The sequence below is a fragment of the Bombina bombina genome, chromosome 9 (assembly GCF_027579735.1).
Source record: "Bombina bombina isolate aBomBom1 chromosome 9, aBomBom1.pri, whole genome shotgun sequence".
Taxonomy (NCBI): domain Eukaryota; kingdom Metazoa; phylum Chordata; class Amphibia; order Anura; family Bombinatoridae; genus Bombina; species Bombina bombina.
In genome coordinates, this window is record NC_069507.1 from 28,469,363 (window position 1) to 28,490,469 (window position 21,107).

Here is a 21,107-nt window from a genome sequence, read left to right on the forward strand (position 1 = left end):
ACACATTCAATAAAATCATATGAATCTTTAAGAATTACATATTAGACATGTCCACAGACCAAAAACATTTTACACTAAATTGTTTGCATGAGTAGACAAACATATTTCCTCAATTTTCTGTGTGGAACTTCTATAGGACAGCAGAGAGGAGCAGCTAAACAGCAACTTAAACCTAAATAAAGTCAAAGTAGTATCTGCTTCTGCTGCTGCTACTAACCAGCAGCAGCACAAAAAAAGATTTATTTTTTTGTTTTTAATGTTTATTTAATGAAGTCAGGTTTGTCAAGACAAAAGTGAAACTTATTTATTGTCTGAGACAGGAATAAATCAACTGATATTCATTTATCAATGTTGAATAGTGTAAAACTGTAAATGTGAAGCCTCTCCCACCTGCAGAAAAGCGAATTCTTGTCTTAAATAGACAGTAATATGTGCACAACTCACTTTTTTGTGCAACTAATTTTAAATAGAACCCCCCATCCACCAAAATGTTGCTGGTTCCCCTTCATAGCTGGCCTGGCAGCCTGCCAAGCTGTATTGCTGGTAGTAATAACAAAAATATTCCATGTAGTTCTACAAATGTTTGTGCTGTTCCTATTTGTAAATGTACAACTTAAAAATAATCTATACCCTGTTCAGCAACCACAGCACGTATGCAATTTGGCTTGCGTATGTATGTACAGTATATCAAGTATACAGTACATGCAATAGAATAATAAAGATGTCTCTGATAATTCATTTCTTAATGGAAAATGCTTCTGCAATGTTGCTGCATGATAGATTTTTTATTTATTTTTTTATTTCGGCATCCTCTCTAGTCTCTTATTTTGTGGCATATATTCATCTGGCTGAGCCTTTTCTTTTCAGTGAAAACAATTACGCAAAATAATGTTATTCTGGTGAACCTATATATGCTGGGTACCCACTTGAAGAATGGCTCACATCTTCATGAATCTAGCCTTGCATGTCTTCAGACATTTTGTTGAGATGATAAATTTTGCTTTTATTTTTTCTCAATGTTATGTTTGTAGTGGTTAAAGCAGACTTTTGCTTACATTATCAACACCCTTGGTTTCCTCCTGCTTAAACTATGTTTAGTTTATAAATAAATTCCTTATCTGTAATATGTACTTTATCATTTAAGTTACTACGTAGGCTACTAAAAGAGTGTTTTAAACTTGAAATTTGACAAATCTGATACTCCACTCTGAATAAGATATATTTTATTTGTTGCTTAATTTGCCAGCAACAACCCCTTGGGCAGGAGCTGGTTAGTGAAAAAGTAAAGTTAAGATTTAGCTGTTATTTCAGTAGTATATGTGACATTAAATACATATTCATAACAATTTACATAAAACTTATGGTACCTGCTGGTTGTCTGGGGTTCGTTTGGCAGTTTAATGCCATATTGTTTTGGCTAGGCTGTTATGATTTTAGTGTTCCCTTGCTCTTTGTACAGTTGTACTCATTCAATTATTTGTTCAGATTTATAACTAAATTTCCAGACTTCAGTTTCTAAGATATGGTGAGTTCACGGCATCATCAATTACTAGTGGGAATATCACTCCTGGCCAGCAGGAGGTGGCAAAGAGCACCACAGCAAAGCTGTTAAATGTCACTTCCCTTACCCATAACCCCCAGTCATTCTCTTTGCCTCTGTCAATGGAGGAGGTAAAGTTTTTGGTGTCTGAAGAAAATTGAACTTTAATCAAGATTTTATTATTTTGATTGCCAGAGTAGGTTTACTCTGAAATTCTTCTAAAGATTGAGTCTAGCCATACTCCACATTAGTCTCTTCAGTAGGGCAGTGGTGGCTTTAAAGCAGTTACGAACTTGTGAGGTGAACTTTGCTGCATTTTCTTAACATATTTGCTGCCCTATTATGGAAAGCCAGAGTAGGTTTACTCTGATCTTTCTTTTCTCTACAGGTCTCTGTGAGGAGTGGTGTTCTCTCATACCTTGTAGGCTGTCCTCCTGCTGGACAGCCAGACTGCAGGTAAGTGCCTTTTGTCTTCTAGGGTTGAGAGACTGTACACTTAAAGATGTTAAAAGGACCTGCAACTTTTCTGGGACATACATTTCCTTTATAAGGGTATTTTTAGGCAGGACGCAGGCACTGGTGTTTTGAAGGAGACTGTTTTTTTTTACTTCTACTGTCTATAAGTGGTTCACTTGTTTTTGGTGTGGGCAAGTTTTCATATATGTTTGGTACATAAATATTTCCTCTCACCCTAAGCGTTTTCTCTGCAGCTGACAGGTTATGCTGCATTGTTAATGAATGCTTTAGACCTAAACTAGAGGGCGCCCTGTATACAGGGTGAAACGTGTAGAAAGCCGAAAGAGAGTGACTGGAGTTGAGGAACTAATATATACCCCCAGAGGATCCATGTCTACCAGAAAATTTCCCAAAGACGTTTCTGCGTACTGCTAGTACTAAAGTGCAGAACTTCAGGGAACTGACAGACAGTGCTGAGGGAGGTTTAAATTACAAATACTTGCGCAAATATACTGAAGCATATATGATACACGAAGAACAACGTTGATGTAATCGGACGTCAGACCAAGTAAACAGTTACCGCTTTGGCGGGTAAAGTTCAGCGTCATCTACCAAGAAGGAGCATTAACACAAAGGAGCCGAAATCTAGAAAAGCAGGAGAAACAATTTCTAAGAGAAGGTCCAATAAGGCATTAATGAATGAACCTTGGAATTAATAAAACCTATCAGATTAATAATAAGATCTGAGATGAGATCCTTTATGTGAGAAACCGAAGGACTGTTTATAGTTAAGGGGATTCATTTCTAAGACTCTGTACAAATCCAAATAAAGGAGAATTATGATCCAATAAGGACTGTGTTACAGAATAACAAATATCTCACATAAGCAAGGTGACAAAAATAATTAACGAGAAATCTTCATTTTAGACAAGACTTTTATATGGAATTTTTAATTTATAGATTCTTTTATATATAAGTTTTTTTCGTTTGATTCTTATTCTTAAAGTTTGGGAAGTGAAATCACCAAACTAATGACTGCACTTTATATATAATATATTTTTTGAGATTTTTTATATTTTATCAGGTGGATACACCAGAGTTGCAACTCTAATTCTGCTTAATTGTTTACCTATTTCTTATTAGAATAAATGTATTTTTAAAACAACTTACAGATTTATGTATACTTATGTCGTTATATTTTCTGTTACAAAAGTTTTTAACAAAGTATCAAACTATCAACAAAGAAGGCAATAAGTGAAGTTTAATATACTCAATTGTTACAATTCCATTATTATCCTGTAGTTTTGCGTTAGGCTTAAAAAGCAGCGTTAGCCAGTCCTAACGCTGCTTTTTAACGGCCGCTGGTATTACGAGTCTTGCAGGTACAGGTGTACCGCTCACTTTTTTGGCCAGACTTGGAAATACCGCATATCGCCGGTATTACGAGTCTGCCAAAAAGTGAGCGGTAGACCCCTCTCCTGTCAAGACAGGTACAGCATTTTAAAGTCAGTAGTTAAGAGTTTTACACTATAAAGCCGTAGCATAAAACTCTTAACTAAAGTGCTAAAAAGTACACTAACACCCATAAACTACATATTAACCCCTAAACCGAGGCCCTCCCACATCGCAAACACTAAAAAGAAAAATTTTAACCCCTAATCTGCCGAACCGGACATCACCGTCACTATAATAAATATATTAACCCCTAAACCGCAGCACTCCAGCCTCGCAAACACTAGTTAAATATTAACCCCTTATCTGCCGTCCCTAACATCGCCGCCACCTACCTAAATTTATTAACCCCTAATCTGCAGCCCCCAACGTCACTGCCACTATATTAAAGTTATTAACCCCTAAATCTAAGTCTAACCCTAACACCCACTAACTTAAATATAATTTAAAGAAATCTAACTAAAAATTCCTATCATTAACTAAATTATTCCTATTTAAAACTAAATACTTACCTGTAAAATAAACCCTAAGATAGCTACAATATAACTAATAGTTACATTGTAGCTATTTTAGGATTTATTTTTATTTTACAGGCAAGTTTGTATTTATTTTAACTAGGTAGAATAGTTATTAAATAGTTATTAACTATTTAATAACTACCTAGCTAAAATAAATACAAAAGTACCTGTAAAATAAAACCTAACCTAAGTTACACTAACACCTAACACTACACTATAATTAAATAAATTAACTAAATTAAATAAATTAGCTAAAGTACAAAAAAACAAAACACTAAATTACAGAAAATAATAAACAAATTACAGATATTTAAACTAATTACACCCAATCTAATAGCCCTATTAAAATAAAAAAAGTCCCCCCAAAATAAAAAAAACCCTAAACTACCAATAGCCCTTAAAAGGGCCTTTTGCGGGGCATTGCCCCAAAGTAATCAGCTCTTTTACCTGTAAAAGAAAATACAAACAACCCACCACCCACACAACCAACCCCCCAAATAAAAACCTATCTAAAAAAACCTAAGCTCCCCATTGCCCTGAAAAGGGCATTTGGATGGGCATTGCCCTTAAATGGGAAGTTAGCTCTTTTGCCACCCAAAGTCCCTAACCTAAAGATAAAATTCACCCAATATATCCTTAAAAAAAACCTAACACTAACACCCTGAAAATCGACTTACCGGGAGACGTCTTCATCCAAGCCGGGCGAAGTGGCCTTTTCAGGGCAATGGGGAGCTTAGTTTTTTTTTAGATAGTATTTTATTTGGGGGGGTTGGTTGGGTGGGTGGTGGGTTTTACTGTTTGGGGGGTTGTTTGTATTTTTTTTTTTTTTACAGGTAAAAGAGATGATTACTTTGGGGCAATGCCCCGCAAAAGGCCCTTTTAAGGGCTATTGGTAGTTTAGTTTAGGCTAGGGCTTTTTTATTTTTTTTTGGGGGGGGGGGCTTTTTTATTTTAATAGGGCTATTAGATTAGGCGTAATTAGTTTAAATTTCTGTAATTTGTTTTTTATTTTCTGCAATTTAGTGGGGTTTTTTTGTACTTTAGCTAATTTAATTTACTTTAGGTAATTGTATTTAATTTAGTTAATTTATTTAATTGTAGTGTTAGGTGTTAGTGTAACTTAGGTTAGGTTTTATTTTACAGGTACTTTTGTATTTATTTTAGCTAGGTAGTTATTAAATAGTTAATAACTATTTAATAACTATTCTACCTAGTTAAAATAAATACAAACTTGCCTGTAAAATAAAAATAAACCCTAAGATAGCTACAATGTAACTATTAGTTATATTGTAGCTATCTTAGGGTTTATTTTATAGGTAAGTATTTAGTTTTAAATAGGAATAATGTAGTTAATTATAGTAATTTTATTTCGATTTATTGTAATTCTATTTAAGTTAGGGGGTGTTAGGTTTAGGGGTTAATACATTTAGTATTGTGGCGGCAACGCTGGGGGCGGCAGATTAGGGGTTAATAAATGTAGGTAGGTGGCGGTGACGTTGGGGGCGGCAGATTAGGGGTAAATAAATATAATGTAGGTGTTGGCGATGTTGGGGGCAGCAGATTAGGGGTTAATAAGTATAATGTAGGTGGCGGCGGTGTCTGAAGCGGCAGATTAGGGGTTAATAATATAATGCAGGTGTCGGCGATGTCGGGCGGCAGATTAGGGGTTAATAAGTGTAAGATTAGGGGTGTTTAGACTCGGGTTCATGTTAGGGTGTTAGGTGTAGACATAAATTTTATTTCCCCATAGGAATCAATGGGGCTGCGTTATGGAGTTTTACGCTGCTTTTTGGCAGGTGTTAGACTTTTTTTCAGCCGGCTCTCCCCGTTGATCCCTATGGGGAAATCGTGCACAAGCACGTTACACCAGCTCACCGCTGACTTAAGCAGCGCTGGTATTGGAGTGCGGTATTGAGCAAAATTTTGCTCAACGCTCACTTCTTATCTTTTAACGACGGGTTTGTAAAAACTCTTAATACCAGCGCTGTAGGTAAGTGAGCGGTGAGACAAAACTGCTTGTTAGCACCGCATAGCCTCTTACGCAAAACTCGTAATCTGTGCCTTCATTTGCATATAATATCTTGGAAGGAGGTATTCACTTTAGAGTGGCTATATAGGATAAAAGTTTGCGCTTTCACGTTTAACAATCACCCTATATGCTGCATTGTTATGAGTGCACTGTGTCGAGTGTTCCTGTAGGGTGATTTGGGGTTTTTAATTTTTGGTCTTTTTGTCTTGTGTGAAGCGCTTTGACAATGTGGCGCTTTGGTTGTTTTGGGCTTTTAAGACTTTTAGAAGCGCTGTTGCCGCCATTGGGTTCTCTTTCTGCTTCTTGGCGGGGAGTTGGTCTCAGGTTCGCGCACTCATCATAACTGCGCAGTTTTGTTTAGCAATCTCAGGACCTGCCTTCCGCTTCAGTTATAATCAGCGGAGCAGTGTCTGTTAGATGCTGACTAAAGCTGGATAGCCGCCTGTTTGCTCGATTATCGCTTCGGTTATAGTGCTTAGAGTTTCCTTGCCGGTTCCGTTTTCATGTACCTCCCACTTAATGCGTCCAGTTTGTAGCTCTTGGCTATTACGATCCTTGAAAGGGATCATATGTTGCAGGCACTTTTGTTGTTTACTAGAAATAGGCAGATAATAAAGACTTCAGTTTGCAGCCTTTATGTTGTTTTAGTTCGTATATGGCTAGACTTGCACGGACTACTGTTCTGTCTTAAAGTGACAGTGTTCAATTTATATTATTTAATTATAAATATTTTAATATTACTTTTTTGCCCTGTATTCTTTGGAAAATAATTCTGTTGGTGTTTTTACATGCTGGCTTACCTTCAGAAGGTGCAAGCAGTGTATGAGAATTGATGGTTTGTTTCCCTTTTTGTTAGGGTAGACAATTTACTATTCTAGTTCTAATTGCTTTTGCTTCTCTCTTGAGGTAGAGTTAGAGCGTTACTTGTGAGCCCTATGTCTCCCAGGATGATACTGTTTATGCAGTGCCACAGCTTTCTCCTTAAACTTCTCAAGCCTTCATGTTGTCACATGCAGTGCCCTGCGGTTCCTTTCAATCTCCTGGAGGAGTGTATTTGCCTGCAGATTTTGCAGCTCAGGTATTCTCTCAATATCTGCAGCGTTATCTGCCTTTCTTTTCCTTCAGGGAAAGCGCAAGTGGACATTTACATTTTCAGATAGTAAGGGTTCTGCTCCATTTCTGCTGTGCAGTCGCTGGTAGCTTCTGAGGGTGATATATCTCTTTCAGACAGTATAATTCCTTCATCTGATGCTGGAGAGTATCCTTCAGATTTAAGCTTGAACACCTTCATGTATGGTAAGGAGGTTTTGACTAATTTAGGGCGACTCTGATGCGTATGTCATTGTCAACCCTAAGAATCTAGTGAACTTTATAAATACTAGGATTCCTTTGTGGAAGTTTTTTCTGTTCCAGACCGTGCTAGGAGATTTTTCACAGGAATGGGAGAAGTCAGGGATTCCTTTTTTCCTGTCTTTAAAACAAAAAAAAAGAAAAGAAAAAAGAAAGATGTTTTCCTGTTGTTGTCTCCTTTAATTATCAGGGTGCACGGTGCCTGAAGTAGTAGGGCATTTCTGTTCTGGCTAAGAGAACTATGATTCCTAGAAAAGATAGTTGTTCTTTTCAGGATCAATGTATTAAGCTGATGTCTTACATGGACGTTTGTATTGCCACTTGTCAAGTGCGGCATCTTATTGGTTCAATGCCTTTTCTGTTTCCAATTTGGTAGAGACTCCTTTGGAACAGCTCCAGTACAGAATTAAGGCTTTTACGACAGCCAATTCTTTTATCTGGCTTCGCTGTACTAGCCTACGGGGGGATTTTTTCTCTGAGTCCAAGTTTCTGGTGCATTCAAAAAAGGGTAGGACATTTGTTTGGTCCTGAGCTGACAGAAAAAGTTCTGATATAATGGAGTTTGCCCCTAATCCGGGTTTGGTCCAAATGGGTGGTTGACTTTCTCTGTTTATCTTCGAACATGGATACGAGATGTCCCAGATAGTCTGTGGACATAGTACTACAGGGTTATTATGTAGTAGTCAATCCTTCCCTGCCTAAGGCAGGTTTTACCTCTCATTTTTTATCTGCAGACAGATAACTGTGAGGCATTTTTATAGTGCGTTTGGGATTTCTCTTCCCTGTGGGTGGTAGTTCCTGTAAGAGGAAAGGGCCTAGGTTTTTTTTTTTTTTTTTTTTTATCCATTCCTGTTTGAGGTTCCCGAAAATGAGGGAATTTCGCCCTATAGTAGACCTAAAGTGTCTCAACAGGTTGTCTAAGGGTACTGTTTCTTCAAATGGAAATTAGTGTTCTAGGAGGGTCAGTTCATAGTGACCTTAGTCCTGGAGGACGCGTATTTTTCAAGTTCCTGAGGTTTGTTTTCTTTCATGTAATTAGCAAGAGTCCATGAGCTAGTGACGTATGGGATATACATTCCTACCAGGAGGGGCAAAGTTTCCCAAACCTTAAAATGCCTATAAATACACCCCTCACCACACCCACAATTCAGTTTTACAAACTTTGCCTCCGATGGAGGTGGTGAAGTAAGTTTGTGCTAGATTCTACGTTGATATGCGCTCCGCAGCAAGTTGGAGCCCGGTTTTCCTCTCAGCGTGCAGTGAATGTCAGAGGGATGTGAGGAGAGTATTGCCTATTTGAATGCAGTGATCTCCTTCTACGGGGTCTATTTCATAGGTTCTCTGTTATCGGTCGTAGAGATTCATCTCTTACCTCCCTTTTCAGATCGACGATATACTCTTATATATACCATTACCTCTGCTGATTCTCGTTTCAGTACTGGTTTGGCTTTCTACAAACATGTAGATGAGTGTCCTGGGGTAAGTAAATCTTATTTTCTGTGACACTCTAAGCTATGGTTGGGCACTTTATTTATAAAGTTCTAAATATATGTATTCAAACATTTATTTGCCTTGACTCAGAATGTTCAACTTTCCTTATTTTTCAGACAGTCAGTTTCATATTTGGGATAAATGCATTTGTTTCAATCATTTTTTCTTACCTTAAAAAATTTGACTTTTTCCCTGTGGGCTGTTAGGCTCGCGGGGGCAGAAAATGCTTCATTTTATTGCGTCATTCTTGGCGCGGACTTTTTTGGCGCAAAAATTTTTTTCTGTTTCCGGCGTCATACGTGTCGCCGGAAGTTGCGTCATTTTTTGACGTTTTTTTGCGTCAAAAATGTCGGCGTTCCCGATGTGGCGTCATTTTTGGCGCCAAAAGCATTTAGGCGCCAAATAATGTGGGCGTCTTTTTTGGCGCTAAAAAAGATGGGCGTCATTTTTGTCTCCACATTATTTAAGTCTCATTATTTATTGCTTCTGGTTGCTAGAAGCTTGTTCACTGGCATTTTTTTCCCATTCCTGAAACTGTCATTTAAGGAATTTGATCAATTTTGCTTTATATGTTGTTTTTTTCTTTTACATATTGCAAGATGTTCCACGTTGCAACTGAGTCAGAAGATACTACAGGAAAATCACTGCACAGTGCTGGAGCTACCAAAGCTAAGTGTATCTGCTATAAACTTTTGGTATCTGTTTCTCCAGCTGTTATTTGTATTGCATGTCATGTCAAACTTATTAATGCAGATAAAATTTCCTTTAGTACTGTTACATTACCTGTTGCTGTTCCGTCAACATCTAATTTTCAGAGTGTTCCTGATAACATAAGAGATTTTATTTTTTAAATCCATTAAGAAGGCTATGTCTGTTATTTCTCCTTCTAGTATGCATAAAAGTCTTTTAAAACTTCTTTTTTTTCAGATGAATTTTTAAATGAACATCATCATTCTGATACTGATAATGGTTCTTCTGGTTCAGAAGTTTCTGTCTCAGAGGTTGATGCTGATAAATCTTTGTATTTGTTCAAGATGGAATTTATTCGTTCTTTACTTAAAGAAGTGTTATTTGCATTAGAAATAGAGGATTCTGGTCCTCTTGATACTAAATGTAAACGTTTAAATAAGGTTTTTAAATCTCCTGTAGTTATTCCAGAAGTGTTTTATCTCCCTGATGCTATTTCTGAAGTAATTTCCAGGGAATGGAATAATTTGGGTAATTTATTTACTCCTTCTAGACGTTTAAGCAAATTATATCCTGTGCCATCTGACAGATTAGAGTTTTTTGGGACAAAAAATCCCTAAGGTTATGGGGCTGTCTCTACTCCTGCTAATGTACTACTATTCCTACGGCAGATAGTACTTAATTTAAGGATCCTTTAGATAGGAAAATTGAATCCTTTCTAAGAAAAGCTTCCTTATGTTCAGGTAATCTTCTTAGACCTGCTATATTTTTAGCGGATGTTGCTGCAGCTTCAACTTTTTGGTTAGAAGCTTTAGCGCAACAAGTAACAGATCATAATTTTATAGCATTATTATTATTCTATAACATGCTAATAATTTTATTGGTGATACCATCTTTTGATATCATTAGAGTTGATGTCAGGTATATGTCTCTAGCTATTTTAGCTAGAAAAGCTTTATGGATTAAACTTGGAATGCTGACATGTCTTCTAAGTCAACTTTGCTTTCCCTTTCTTTCCAGGGTAAATAATCATTTTCGTTCCTTTCCTCACAACAAGGAACAAAAGCCTGATCCTTCATCCTCAGGAGCGGTATCAGTTTGGAAACTATTTTCAGTTTGGAATATATCCAAGCCTTATAGAAACCTATAGCCAGCTCCTAAGTACCTATGAAGGTGCGGCCCTTATTCCAGCTCAGCTGGTATGGGGCAGATTACGTTTTCTTCAAAGAAATTTGGATCAATTCCGTTTTTAATCTCTGGTTTCAGAAACATTGTTTCAGAAAGGTACAGAATTGGCTTCAAGTTAAGGCCTCCTGCTAAGAGATTCTTTTCTTTCCCGTGTCCCAGTTAACACAGCAAAGGCTCAGCATTTCTGAAATGTGTTTCAGATCTAGAGTTGGCTGGAGTATTTATGCCAGTTCCAGTTCTGGAACAGGGGCTGGGGTTTTATTTTATCTCTTCATTGTACCAAAGAAGGTCAATTCCTTCAGACCAGTTCCGGATCTATCATTATTGAATCGTTATGTTAGGATACCAACATTCAAGATGGTTACTGTAGGACTATCCTGCCTTTTGTTTAGCAAGGGCATTATATGTCTACAATAGATTTACAGGATGTGTATCTGCATATTCCGATTCATCCAGATCACTTTTAGTGTCTGAGATTCTCTTTTTAGACAAGCATTACCAGTTTTGTAGCTCTACCGTTTGGCCTAGCCTCAGTTCCAAGAATTTTTTTCAAAGGTTCTCGGTGCCCTTCTTTCTGTAATCAGAGAATAGGGTTTTGGTATTTCCTTATTTGGATGATATCTTGGTACTTGCTCAGTCTTCTCATTTTCGAAGAATCTCATACGAATCGACTTGTGTTGTTTCTTCAAGTTCATGGTTGGAGGATCAATTTACCAATCAGTTCATTGATTCCTCAGACAAGGGTAACCTTTTTTGGGTTCTAGATAAATTCAGTGTCTATGACTCTGTCCTTGTCAGTCAGGAGAAGTTTAACATTGATATCAGCTTGTCAAAACCTTCAGTCACAATCATTCCCTTTGGTAGCCTTATGCATGGAAATGTTGGGTCTTAGGACTGCCGCATCAGATGCGATCTCCTTTGCTCGTTTTCACATGCGACCTCTTCAGCTCTGTATGCTGAACCAATGGTGCAGGGATTACTCAAAGATATCTCTATTAATATCTTTAAACCGATTTTACGACACTCTCTGACATGGTGGACAGATCACCATCGTTTAGTTCAAGGGGCTTCTTTGTTCGTCCGACCTGGACTATAATCTCAACAGATGCAAGTCTTACAGGTTGGGGAGCTGTGTGGGGGTATCTGACGGCACAAGGAGTTTGGGAATCTCAGGAGGTGAGATTTCCGATCAATATTTTGGAACTCCGTGCAATTTTCAGAGCTCTTCAGTTTTGGCCTCTTCTGAAGAGAGAGTTGTTCATTTGTTTTCAGATAGACAATGTCACAACTGTGGCATACATCAATTATCAAGGAGGGACTCACAGTCCTCTGGCTATGAAAGAAGTATCTCGAATTTTGGTTTGGGCGGAATCCAGCTCCTGTCTAATCTCTGCGGTTCATATCCCAGGTATGGACAATTGGAAAGCGGATTATCTCAGTCGCCAAACGTTGCATCCGGGCGAATGGTCTCTTCACCCAGAGGTATTTCTTCAGATTGTTCAAATGTGGGAACTTCCAGAAATAGATCTGATGGCTTCTCATCTAAACAAGAAACTTCCCAGGTATCTGTCCAGATCCCGGGATCCTCAGGCGGAGGCAGTGGATGCATTATCTCTTCCTTGGAAGTATCATCCTGCCTATATCTTTCCGCCTCTAGTTCTTCTTCCAAGAGTAATCTCCAAGATTCTGAAGGAATGCTCGTTTGTTCTGCTGGTAGCTCCGGCATGGCCTCACAGGTTTTGGTATGCGGATCTTGTCCGGATGGCCTCTTGCCAACCGTGGACTCTTCCGTTAAGACCAGACCTTGTGTCTCAAGGTCCTTTTTTCCATCAGGATCTGAAATCCTTAAATTTAAAGGTATGGAGATTGAACGCTTGATTCTTGGTCAAAGAGGTTTCTCTGACTCTGTGATTAATACTATGTTACAGGCTCGTAAATCTGTATCCAGAGAGATATATTATAGAGTCTGGAAGACTTGTATTTCTTGGTGTCTTTCTCATCATTTTTCTTGGCATTCTTTTAGAATACCGAGAATATTCCAGTTTCTTCAGGATGGTTTAGATAAGGGTTTGTCCGCAAGTTCCTTGAAAGGTCAAATCTCTGCTCTTTCTGTTCTTTTTCACAGAAAGATTGCTATTCTTCCTGATATTCATTGTTTTGTACAAGCTTTGGTTCGTATAAAGCCTGTCATTAAGTCAATTTCTCCTCCTTGGAGTTTGAATTTGGTTCTGGGGGCTCTTCAAGCTCCTCCATTTGAACCTATGCATTCATTGGATATTAAATTACTTTCTTGGAAAGTTTTGTTCCTTTTGGCCATCTCTTCTGCCAGAAGAGTTTCTGAATTATCTGCTCTTTCTTGTGAGTCTCCTTTTCTGATTTTTCATCAGGATAAGGCGGTGTTGCGAACTTCTTTTGAATTTTTACCTAAGTTGTGAATTCCAACAACATTAGTAGAGACATTGTGGTTCCTTCATTATGTCCTAATCCTAAGAATTCTAAGGAGAAATCGTTGCATTCTTTGGATGTTATTAGAGCTTTGAAATATTATGTTGAAGCTACTAAGTCTTTCCGAAAGACTTCTAGTTTATTTGTTATCTTTTCCGGTTTTAGAAAGGCCAGAAAACTTCTGCCATTTCTTTGGCATCTTGGTTGAAATCTTTAATTCATCTTGCCTATGTTGAGTCGGGTAAGACTCCGCCTCATAGGATTACAGCTCATTCTACTAGGTCAGTTTCTACTTCCTGGGCGTTTAGGAATGAAGCTTCGGTTGATCAGTTTTGCAAAGCGGCAACTTGGTCCTCTTTGCATATTTTTACCAAATTCTACCATTTTGTTGTATTTTCTTCTTCTGAAGCAGTTTTTGGTAGAAAAGTACTTCAGGCAGCGGTTTCAGTTTGAATCTTCTGCTTATGTTTTTCATTAAACTTTATTTTGGGTGTGGATTATTTTCAGCAGGAATTGGCTGTCTTTATTTTATCCCTCCCTCTCTAGTGACTCTTGTGTGGAAAGATCCACATCTTGGGTAGTCATTATCCCATACGTCACTAGCTCATGGACTCTTGCTAATTACATGAAAGAAAACATAATTTATGTAAGAACTTACCTGATAAATTCATTTCTTTCATATTAGCAAGAGTCCATGAGGCCCGCCCTTTTTTGTGGTGGTTATGATTTTTTTGTATAAAGCACAATTATTCCAATTCCTTATTTTATATGCTTTCGCACTTTTTTCTTATCACCCCACTTCTTGGCTATTCGTTAAACTGAATTGTGGGTGTGGTGAGGGGTGTATTTATAGGCATTTTAAGGTTTGGGAAACTTTGCCCCTCCTGGTAGGAATGTATATCCCATACGTCACTAGCTCATGGACTCTTGCTAATATGAAAGAAATGAATTTATCAGGTAAGTTCTTACATAAATTATGTTTTTCTGTCAAACTCTTTCAGTTTGTGGCTCTTCCCTTTGGCCTTGCCATGGTTCTCAGAAGGTGCTGTGTTGGCAATGATCTGGTTTCAGGGATCTGATGTGGTGCCATTCCTGGGCATCATAAGGAAGGTGATTCAGGTGCCATCTTTTGAACATGCTAACTTTCATTCTGAGATCTTGTTGTCTCTCTTCATTCCTCGTATGGAAATGAATCTGAAAGCTTTGTCCAGCTACAGAGAGAGTTTCTTAGGGACCAGATTAGTTTCCCTATCTCTGAAATTATTTTTCACAGAGGTCAGGAAATAGAGGATTTTTTCTTCTTGCCTCTTTCGGCACTCTGTTTAGTCCTTCAGTGGCTCAATGTATGGAGGTAATGGTCTAATGGTTGCTTCATTAGACATCATCCCTTTGCTCGTTCCATCTGAGAGTCTGCGGTTATGCATGTTCAGATAGTGGATCGAGGATCTTGTAGCTCTGTTTTGGAGGATAGATCTAGATCTGTCGACATGAGATTCTTTCCTGTGGATCAGAGAGGGGAATTAGTGGCAGCGCTTGCTTTGCTTGCAAGAGGTAGCAGGATCTTTACCTGCATTCCCCAGAATCTTTTGACTTTCTCAAAAACATCTGTCTCAGGGCACATGCTTCCGGAGACTTTACTATGTAATAGTCACGGGCACTAGCCTGTGGGTTGGTGACTATGGACTTGGGGGGAGCCTGCTCTTCCCATAACCATTTTGGGGTAGAGGGCGATCTACAATGCTCTGATGGCTTGGCCTCAGTTGTCTTTTCCGGTTTTCAGGTTTTAGTTGCACTATTCTCCTCAGTGGTTTACATTAAACACCTTGAGTTCCTTCGCCATGATTGTGCGTGGATTGTTCGGTGGCGGACGTCCACATTTTAGTTTATCCACTATTCTTTTTTAAAGAGTGTATACCGGGAGCGGACTTCTTGAGCAGTCAGATTTTTCATTCCAGGGAGTGGGTGCTTTTCCCGGAGGGTTCTCCAGGTTAACCCTCACATGGGGGGTGCGGAAGTTGGTGATGGCAGTACAACAAGTTTCCAAGTTGTGTTTAGGGTCAAGAGATCAGCAAGTTGCTCTGCTAAAGATCCCGGCGGTTCCTTGGAATTTCAGTCTCATTGCTCTCCCTCCACAAGTCATTGCTCGTATCAAATGGATAAGCATCAGTATTTTTATAGTTCCTGCATAGTCTCACAGGATCTGGTTTTTAGACCTAGCAGAGATGTATTTCTTCCACCTTGGTGGTTGTTCCTGTGGAGGGATCTTCTAGTTCAGGGTATTTTCCGTCATACAACTTATTTTTCTCTGAAGCTTTCTGCTTGGAGATTGACTGCTTAGTTCTGTCTAAGCATGGTTTTTCTGAATCGGTCATTGAGACCATGATTCAGGCTCGCATACTTTACCATAAGGTATGTCGTAAAATTCCTGATTGGTGTGAATCCATGGACTACTCTTGTAAGTAGGGTCAGGATTCCTAGGGGTTTTGCTTCTTTCCAGGACGGTCTGGAGGATGGTTTGTCTGTCAGTTCTATGAGGGGTCAGATTTCTGCTTTTTTTATTTTTACTCTAGTGTCTGGCGGATGTGCCAGACGTGTATTCTTTTGTCAGACCCTGGTTTGTAAGTCTCTTGATCTTCTTGGAGCTTTTACCTTTTAAGGTTTTTGCAGCGGGCTCAGTTTAAGCTTTAGCATTCCGTAAGATTTTAAGTATTTTTTCTTGTAATTTAATTTTTTGCTTTTTCTTCTGCTCGGAGAGTTCAGGTACTTTGCTTTGCAGTGTGATTCGCTTTTGTCTTATTTCGGATAAGGCGTTTTTTTTTAACCTAAGTGGAAATATTGTTTGGGATTTGTTGTTCCCTCTCTGTGTCCTCATTCTTATTTTTTGAGGTACGTGTGTGCACAATTTGGATGTTGTGCAGGCTTCTGTTTTTTGTTTGTTTTCTCTGTATCAGAAAACTACTGCTACTTCTCTTTTCTCTGGTTGAGAAGTATAATTTGTTTGCTTTTCAGACTGCGGGGCTGCAGTCTCCTGAGAGAGTTATGGCTCTTTACACGAGGGCTGTCTCTTCTTTTTGGGCTTTTAAAAATGAAGCTTCTATGGAACAGATTTGCAAGGCTGCAACTTGATCTTTCTTGCATGTTTTTCCAAATTTTTAAATTTGGTCCTTTTGCTTCAGCTGAGGCTTCTTTTGGGAGAAAGGTTCTTCAAGCGGTGGTGCCTTCTGTTTAGGTTACCTGTCTTGTCCCTCCCTAATCATCTGTGTCCTCTAGGTTGGGTATTGATTCCCACTAGTAATTGATGATGCCGTGGACCATATCTTATGCTTATGTGATAAATGTATTTATTTCTGGATATGGTGAGTCCACGGCCCCGCCCTTTTATTTTAAGACAGTTATTTTCAACACCTCAGGCACCTCTACACCTTTGTGTTATCTTATTTTTCCATTTCCCTTCGGCTGAATGACTGGGGGTTATGGGTAAGGGAAGTGACATTTAACAGCTTTTCTGTGGTGCTCTTTGCCTCCTCCTGCTGGCCAGGGGTGATATTCCCACTAGTAATTGATGATGCTGTGGACTCACCATATCCAGAAATAAATAAATTTATCAGGTAAGCATAAATTATATTTTTCCTTGTAAATAGGTTATTTTAAAATGTTTAAAACACAGTCTTTAAAGAAAAGAAAAAAATAATGAACTGTGTGCCATTTATAAGTTCTGTAGAAATTATGAAAATTCAGACAGGTTGCCATAGTTTGAACAGTGCTTATTGTAACCTAAAATTTCTTTAGTGAAGCGCAATATGCTATGGTTATTTGTTACGGTAGATATAAATTCCTTTTTGCAAACCGAGAGAGAGAGATTGTCAAAGTTCAGTTCTGATTTAATAAATAAGCAGGAGTATTTTTCCTTTATAATTTATTGGACTCTGACTGTAAAGAATCATTTACTGAGAGGCCCTTTCATGTTCTTTTGCTATTTTGTTTCATACTAATTCTGTTTGTTCAGTTAAAGGGACACTGAACCCAATTTTTTTTTTCATGATTCAGATAGAACAGCAATTTTAAGCAACTTTCTAATTTACTCCTATTATCAATTTTCTTTCGTTCTCTTGGTATTTTTATTTAAAAAAAAGCAGGAATGTAAGCTTAGGAGCCGGCCAATTTTTTTTAGTTCCGCACCCAATTGGAGCCTCGTTCTCATTCCATCAGACATGGCTGAGAACCTAGCGCACCAAAGGGGTTAAGTCGCGCAGCGTTGGGCATAAAATTTCTTTGGTTAAGCACCTGGGTAGCGCTTGCTGTGATTGGTGGCTAAATGTAGCCACCAAACAGCAAGCGCTACCTAGATGCTGAACCAAAAATGGATCAGCTGGTAAGCTTACATTCCTGCTTTTTCAAATATAGATACCAAAAAAACAAAGAAAAATTGTTAAATCTGAATCATGAAATAAAGAAATTTGGGTTCAGTGTCACTTTAATATTTTTACGATGCATTGCTTACATAAATGTTCATTATTGATGAATTAGGAAAAAAGCATTACATTGTATTATTTTCCCCCATATTGCATGCTTCCATGTTTATGCGCCTTTCTGCATCCAGTTTTTTTACTTTTGGTTTGTGTGCGTGCCTTTGTTTCTGCTATGTTTTCTTTTGCATTTTAGCTAAATTCAGACTTGCCATGCATGATGCCAGAACTAGCACTCACTACAGAACCCTAGCAGATAAGAAGCTGCAAATCTGTTTACGAAAAGCACGGAGTCTTCAGGACCGCATGCAGCTGCCGGCCATTCCTCAACCACCATCAGTTTACCCCTTTCCACAGGGGGGAGCTATAATTCACAGCACAAGGTAGCTGATGTGTAATTTCATTAACTAGGAATGGGCTTGCAAATGGATAATACTTTCCTTGAATCAAAAATATAAAGAGACAGGTGGATTTAAGGAAAGTGTCAGTGCAGCACAGTCTCATGATGGACTCTAAAAAAATGTCTCTTGTTTCTGTTGTCCCCTTTGGTCTTATACAGCTCATTTTTCAAACAAGAGACATAATATCAGAAAGTGGCCATCAAGCTTCCAAACTAATATATTCAAGCAATTCCCTTGTATTATTCTGCATTAATTTTGCTAGCGCTTGGCCCATATAAATGTTACTTGCATTTTGTTTAAGTTGTAAGTGCTTAACTTTGGTGTTGATTTTCATCCATAATTTTGTGTTTATTCAGAATCATGTATGTGCTTAAAGAACTCCAACCATCTTTTAAATTCTAATGCTATACTATGCTTTGCTGTCCTGTATAATTTCAGTGACCAGGATATCTCGGACCAAATTCCAATGAACAGACAGATACTGCTGGAGACAAAAACAAAGGAGGACTTTGTGTCTACTCCATTATTCCACCCGTACAATTCCAGCCATGAGTTGCTTCCATCGTCCTCTGAGTCTTCCAACATGTCCGCTTCTGAGCATAGCCCACTTAGTGAAACATCATCAAACTTCCTTGCTCCATCTACAGAACTTGACTCCAGAGGTCCTTTTTCATCTCCTCAGCCAAGAATCAATGAAAAAGTGGTAAGAACAGAGGAAAGTAGCCAAGTACTTCAAAACAACTCTTTAACTGAGAAGATAAGTCCTGAAAACAATAAGGTGGCCGGAGAGCATGAAGGAAAAAAGGGTCTTCTGACACTGCGCAAGATGAAACTAAATGGAATGAAGTCTGGTTCTTTACCATCACTGTTATTTCCGTGGGCAGGTCGCACGCAAGCTCAGTCTCCTGACAGAAGCAATCCACCAAACCATTGTAACAAATCAGTTAGTACTCAAGAAGTTATTTCAAGCGATGATCAGGTCGGGTCCTGTAGCATCACACCAGTCACTCCACCTGGTCCCACCAATCTTAACCTGCAATCAGCTAATATGTTTTCAAGAGTGAACAGCCATGATACTTTATTAGACAAGCAATGCGAAACTAAGAATACAGAACCAGGCAGAGTTGAGGCACCAAAGAGTAAGGGGCTGGTGCGCTCGCTAGCAGAACAGTTTCAAAGGCTTCAGGGGAGCTCACCAAAGAGAAGCAGCCTTGGAGTCAACTGCACTGGTGTTGACACTTCAGAACTAAGGACTTCACCAGTGCAAATGCAGGAATCATTGAATCGTTCAGACACTGAGTGTATTTCACAACCCTTAGTAAGTCCGGAAAAAGAACCCAGCTGCAGAGAGGAGACATTAACTGCAAATGGTTCCAATGTGCATAGTATTAATGGTCAGAACACTGGGTCTCACATGGAAGAAATACCTGGAAGGGTTGTAGATAAAGGCATTAAAACTTCATTTAGCCAAGGAAAACTTTTCTACAAAGGAGAAAAAAAGGTGAAATTTGGAAGCACTGTTCATTTGCCTGCCTCTATGCCTACAGACCAGTGGGTTGATAATGTCACCAGATATTACAGTGCTCAGGTACCTGGTACAAGTGATGAGCGCCATGCTTACCAGACTTTGTCCCCTGGCTCAAAGTCACTAAGGGATGGCTTGACAAGGAGCTCAATAGATCTGCACCAAGACTGGAAGAAGGAAACGGAAAATGAGTTTTCAGAGTTATATAAGAACAGCCTTAAGTCTTGTCAGAGCAGTAGGAATGTGCAGTGGAGGCCTGAGAATGCCAGACAATCATTTGGAAAGTCACGTAAGTACCTCTTTAGCACATCTCAGTTTCATTAAACACTTGATGGTTAAAAATCTCAATGCATTGTTTTTACTGTGCAATGCATTGTACCCACAGTGACAGCTAAGGGGTTAAACTAATTAAATATCTATAATGATTTTTGCTGTCTGACTGTTAATTATATCAGCCAGTATTTAACCATTACACAGAATCCATGGGATCTGGCTGTAAAACATGCCTAGATTTTACAGCGTTAAATTGGTATACGGTGTAGGATTACAGGGTTACATTTTAGCTATAATGAACCTTTAGCAGTCAGGGCTTGACAAACCCAGCAGCCAGGGAGCCACTGGCTTCTAGAATTTTACCCCTGGCTCCTAACTTTTTGGGTTATTCTCTATATTTCTAAATAGAAATAACACTGTCTGGCTGCTAAACGTTTGTCTGGCTCCTAAATTTTAAACAGATTTGTCGACCCCGTCTTTAACTGTTTACTCTTGCGAACTGACATTACTAAATTTAAGCCAATATGCAATAAGTGTTCTAGTTTTCTAGTACGGGGAAAATCTCCAGTTCTTAACAAATCTTTACACAGTTTTTGACTTTAGTAAATATAGTTAAATAACCATATTCTTTGATATTCCCTAATTTTTGGGTAAAGTAATTGTGATTAAATGTTTATTTAATCATTTTAAGAGTTGATTTCTTTCTAATATACATGCTTTAAAACTACTCTTCCTTTTACTACACAGTTTTGGACATTACTACGGTGGGGAAGATACCACCTGCTGTTGGCCATGGTCTGTCAAGGACTCCCACAGCAGAGATTGAGCGCAATCTCTGTGGAAGCTCTTATTCGCCTATGTCTAAGGTAATGAGTGGGTGTGGCAGCTATCTTAAAGGGACAAAAAAACAAAAACATTCTGTCATGATTGAGAGACCATTCAATTTTAAACATCTTTCCAATTCACTTGTATTATCAAATTTGCTTCATTCTCTTGGTTTTATTGAAGGGGCAGCAACGCACTACTGGGAGCTAGCTGAGCACGTCAAGTCAGCCAATGCCAAGAGGGAGATACCAAGAAAATGAAGCAAATTAGATAATGGAAGTAAATTGGGAAGTTGTTTAAAATTGCATGCTCTAACTGAATCATGAAAAGAAAATTTGGGGTTTTATATCCCTTTAAGTGAAGCTGGGCTGGGGTGCTCTCTTCTTTAGCAAACTGCTGAATTATATAGAAACAATATAATTTCACAGACTTTATAACCATCAGCATGTTTTGCCAAAAAC

At 38.5% G+C, this 21,107-nt stretch overlaps 1 protein-coding gene across 1 annotated transcript in view; it reads left to right on the top strand.

The window, feature by feature from the left end:
• The window catches only part of USP54 (ubiquitin specific peptidase 54), a 224,399-nt gene that overhangs the window by 183,815 nt on the left and 19,477 nt on the right, over positions 1-21,107 (top strand). The window contains exons 18-20 of the mRNA XM_053692010.1: positions 17,819-18,005; positions 18,462-19,837; positions 20,569-20,687. Of these exons, the coding sequence (XP_053547985.1) occupies positions 17,819-18,005; positions 18,462-19,837; positions 20,569-20,687 (1,682 nt within the window). The remainder of the gene's footprint in view (positions 1-17,818; positions 18,006-18,461; positions 19,838-20,568; positions 20,688-21,107) is intronic.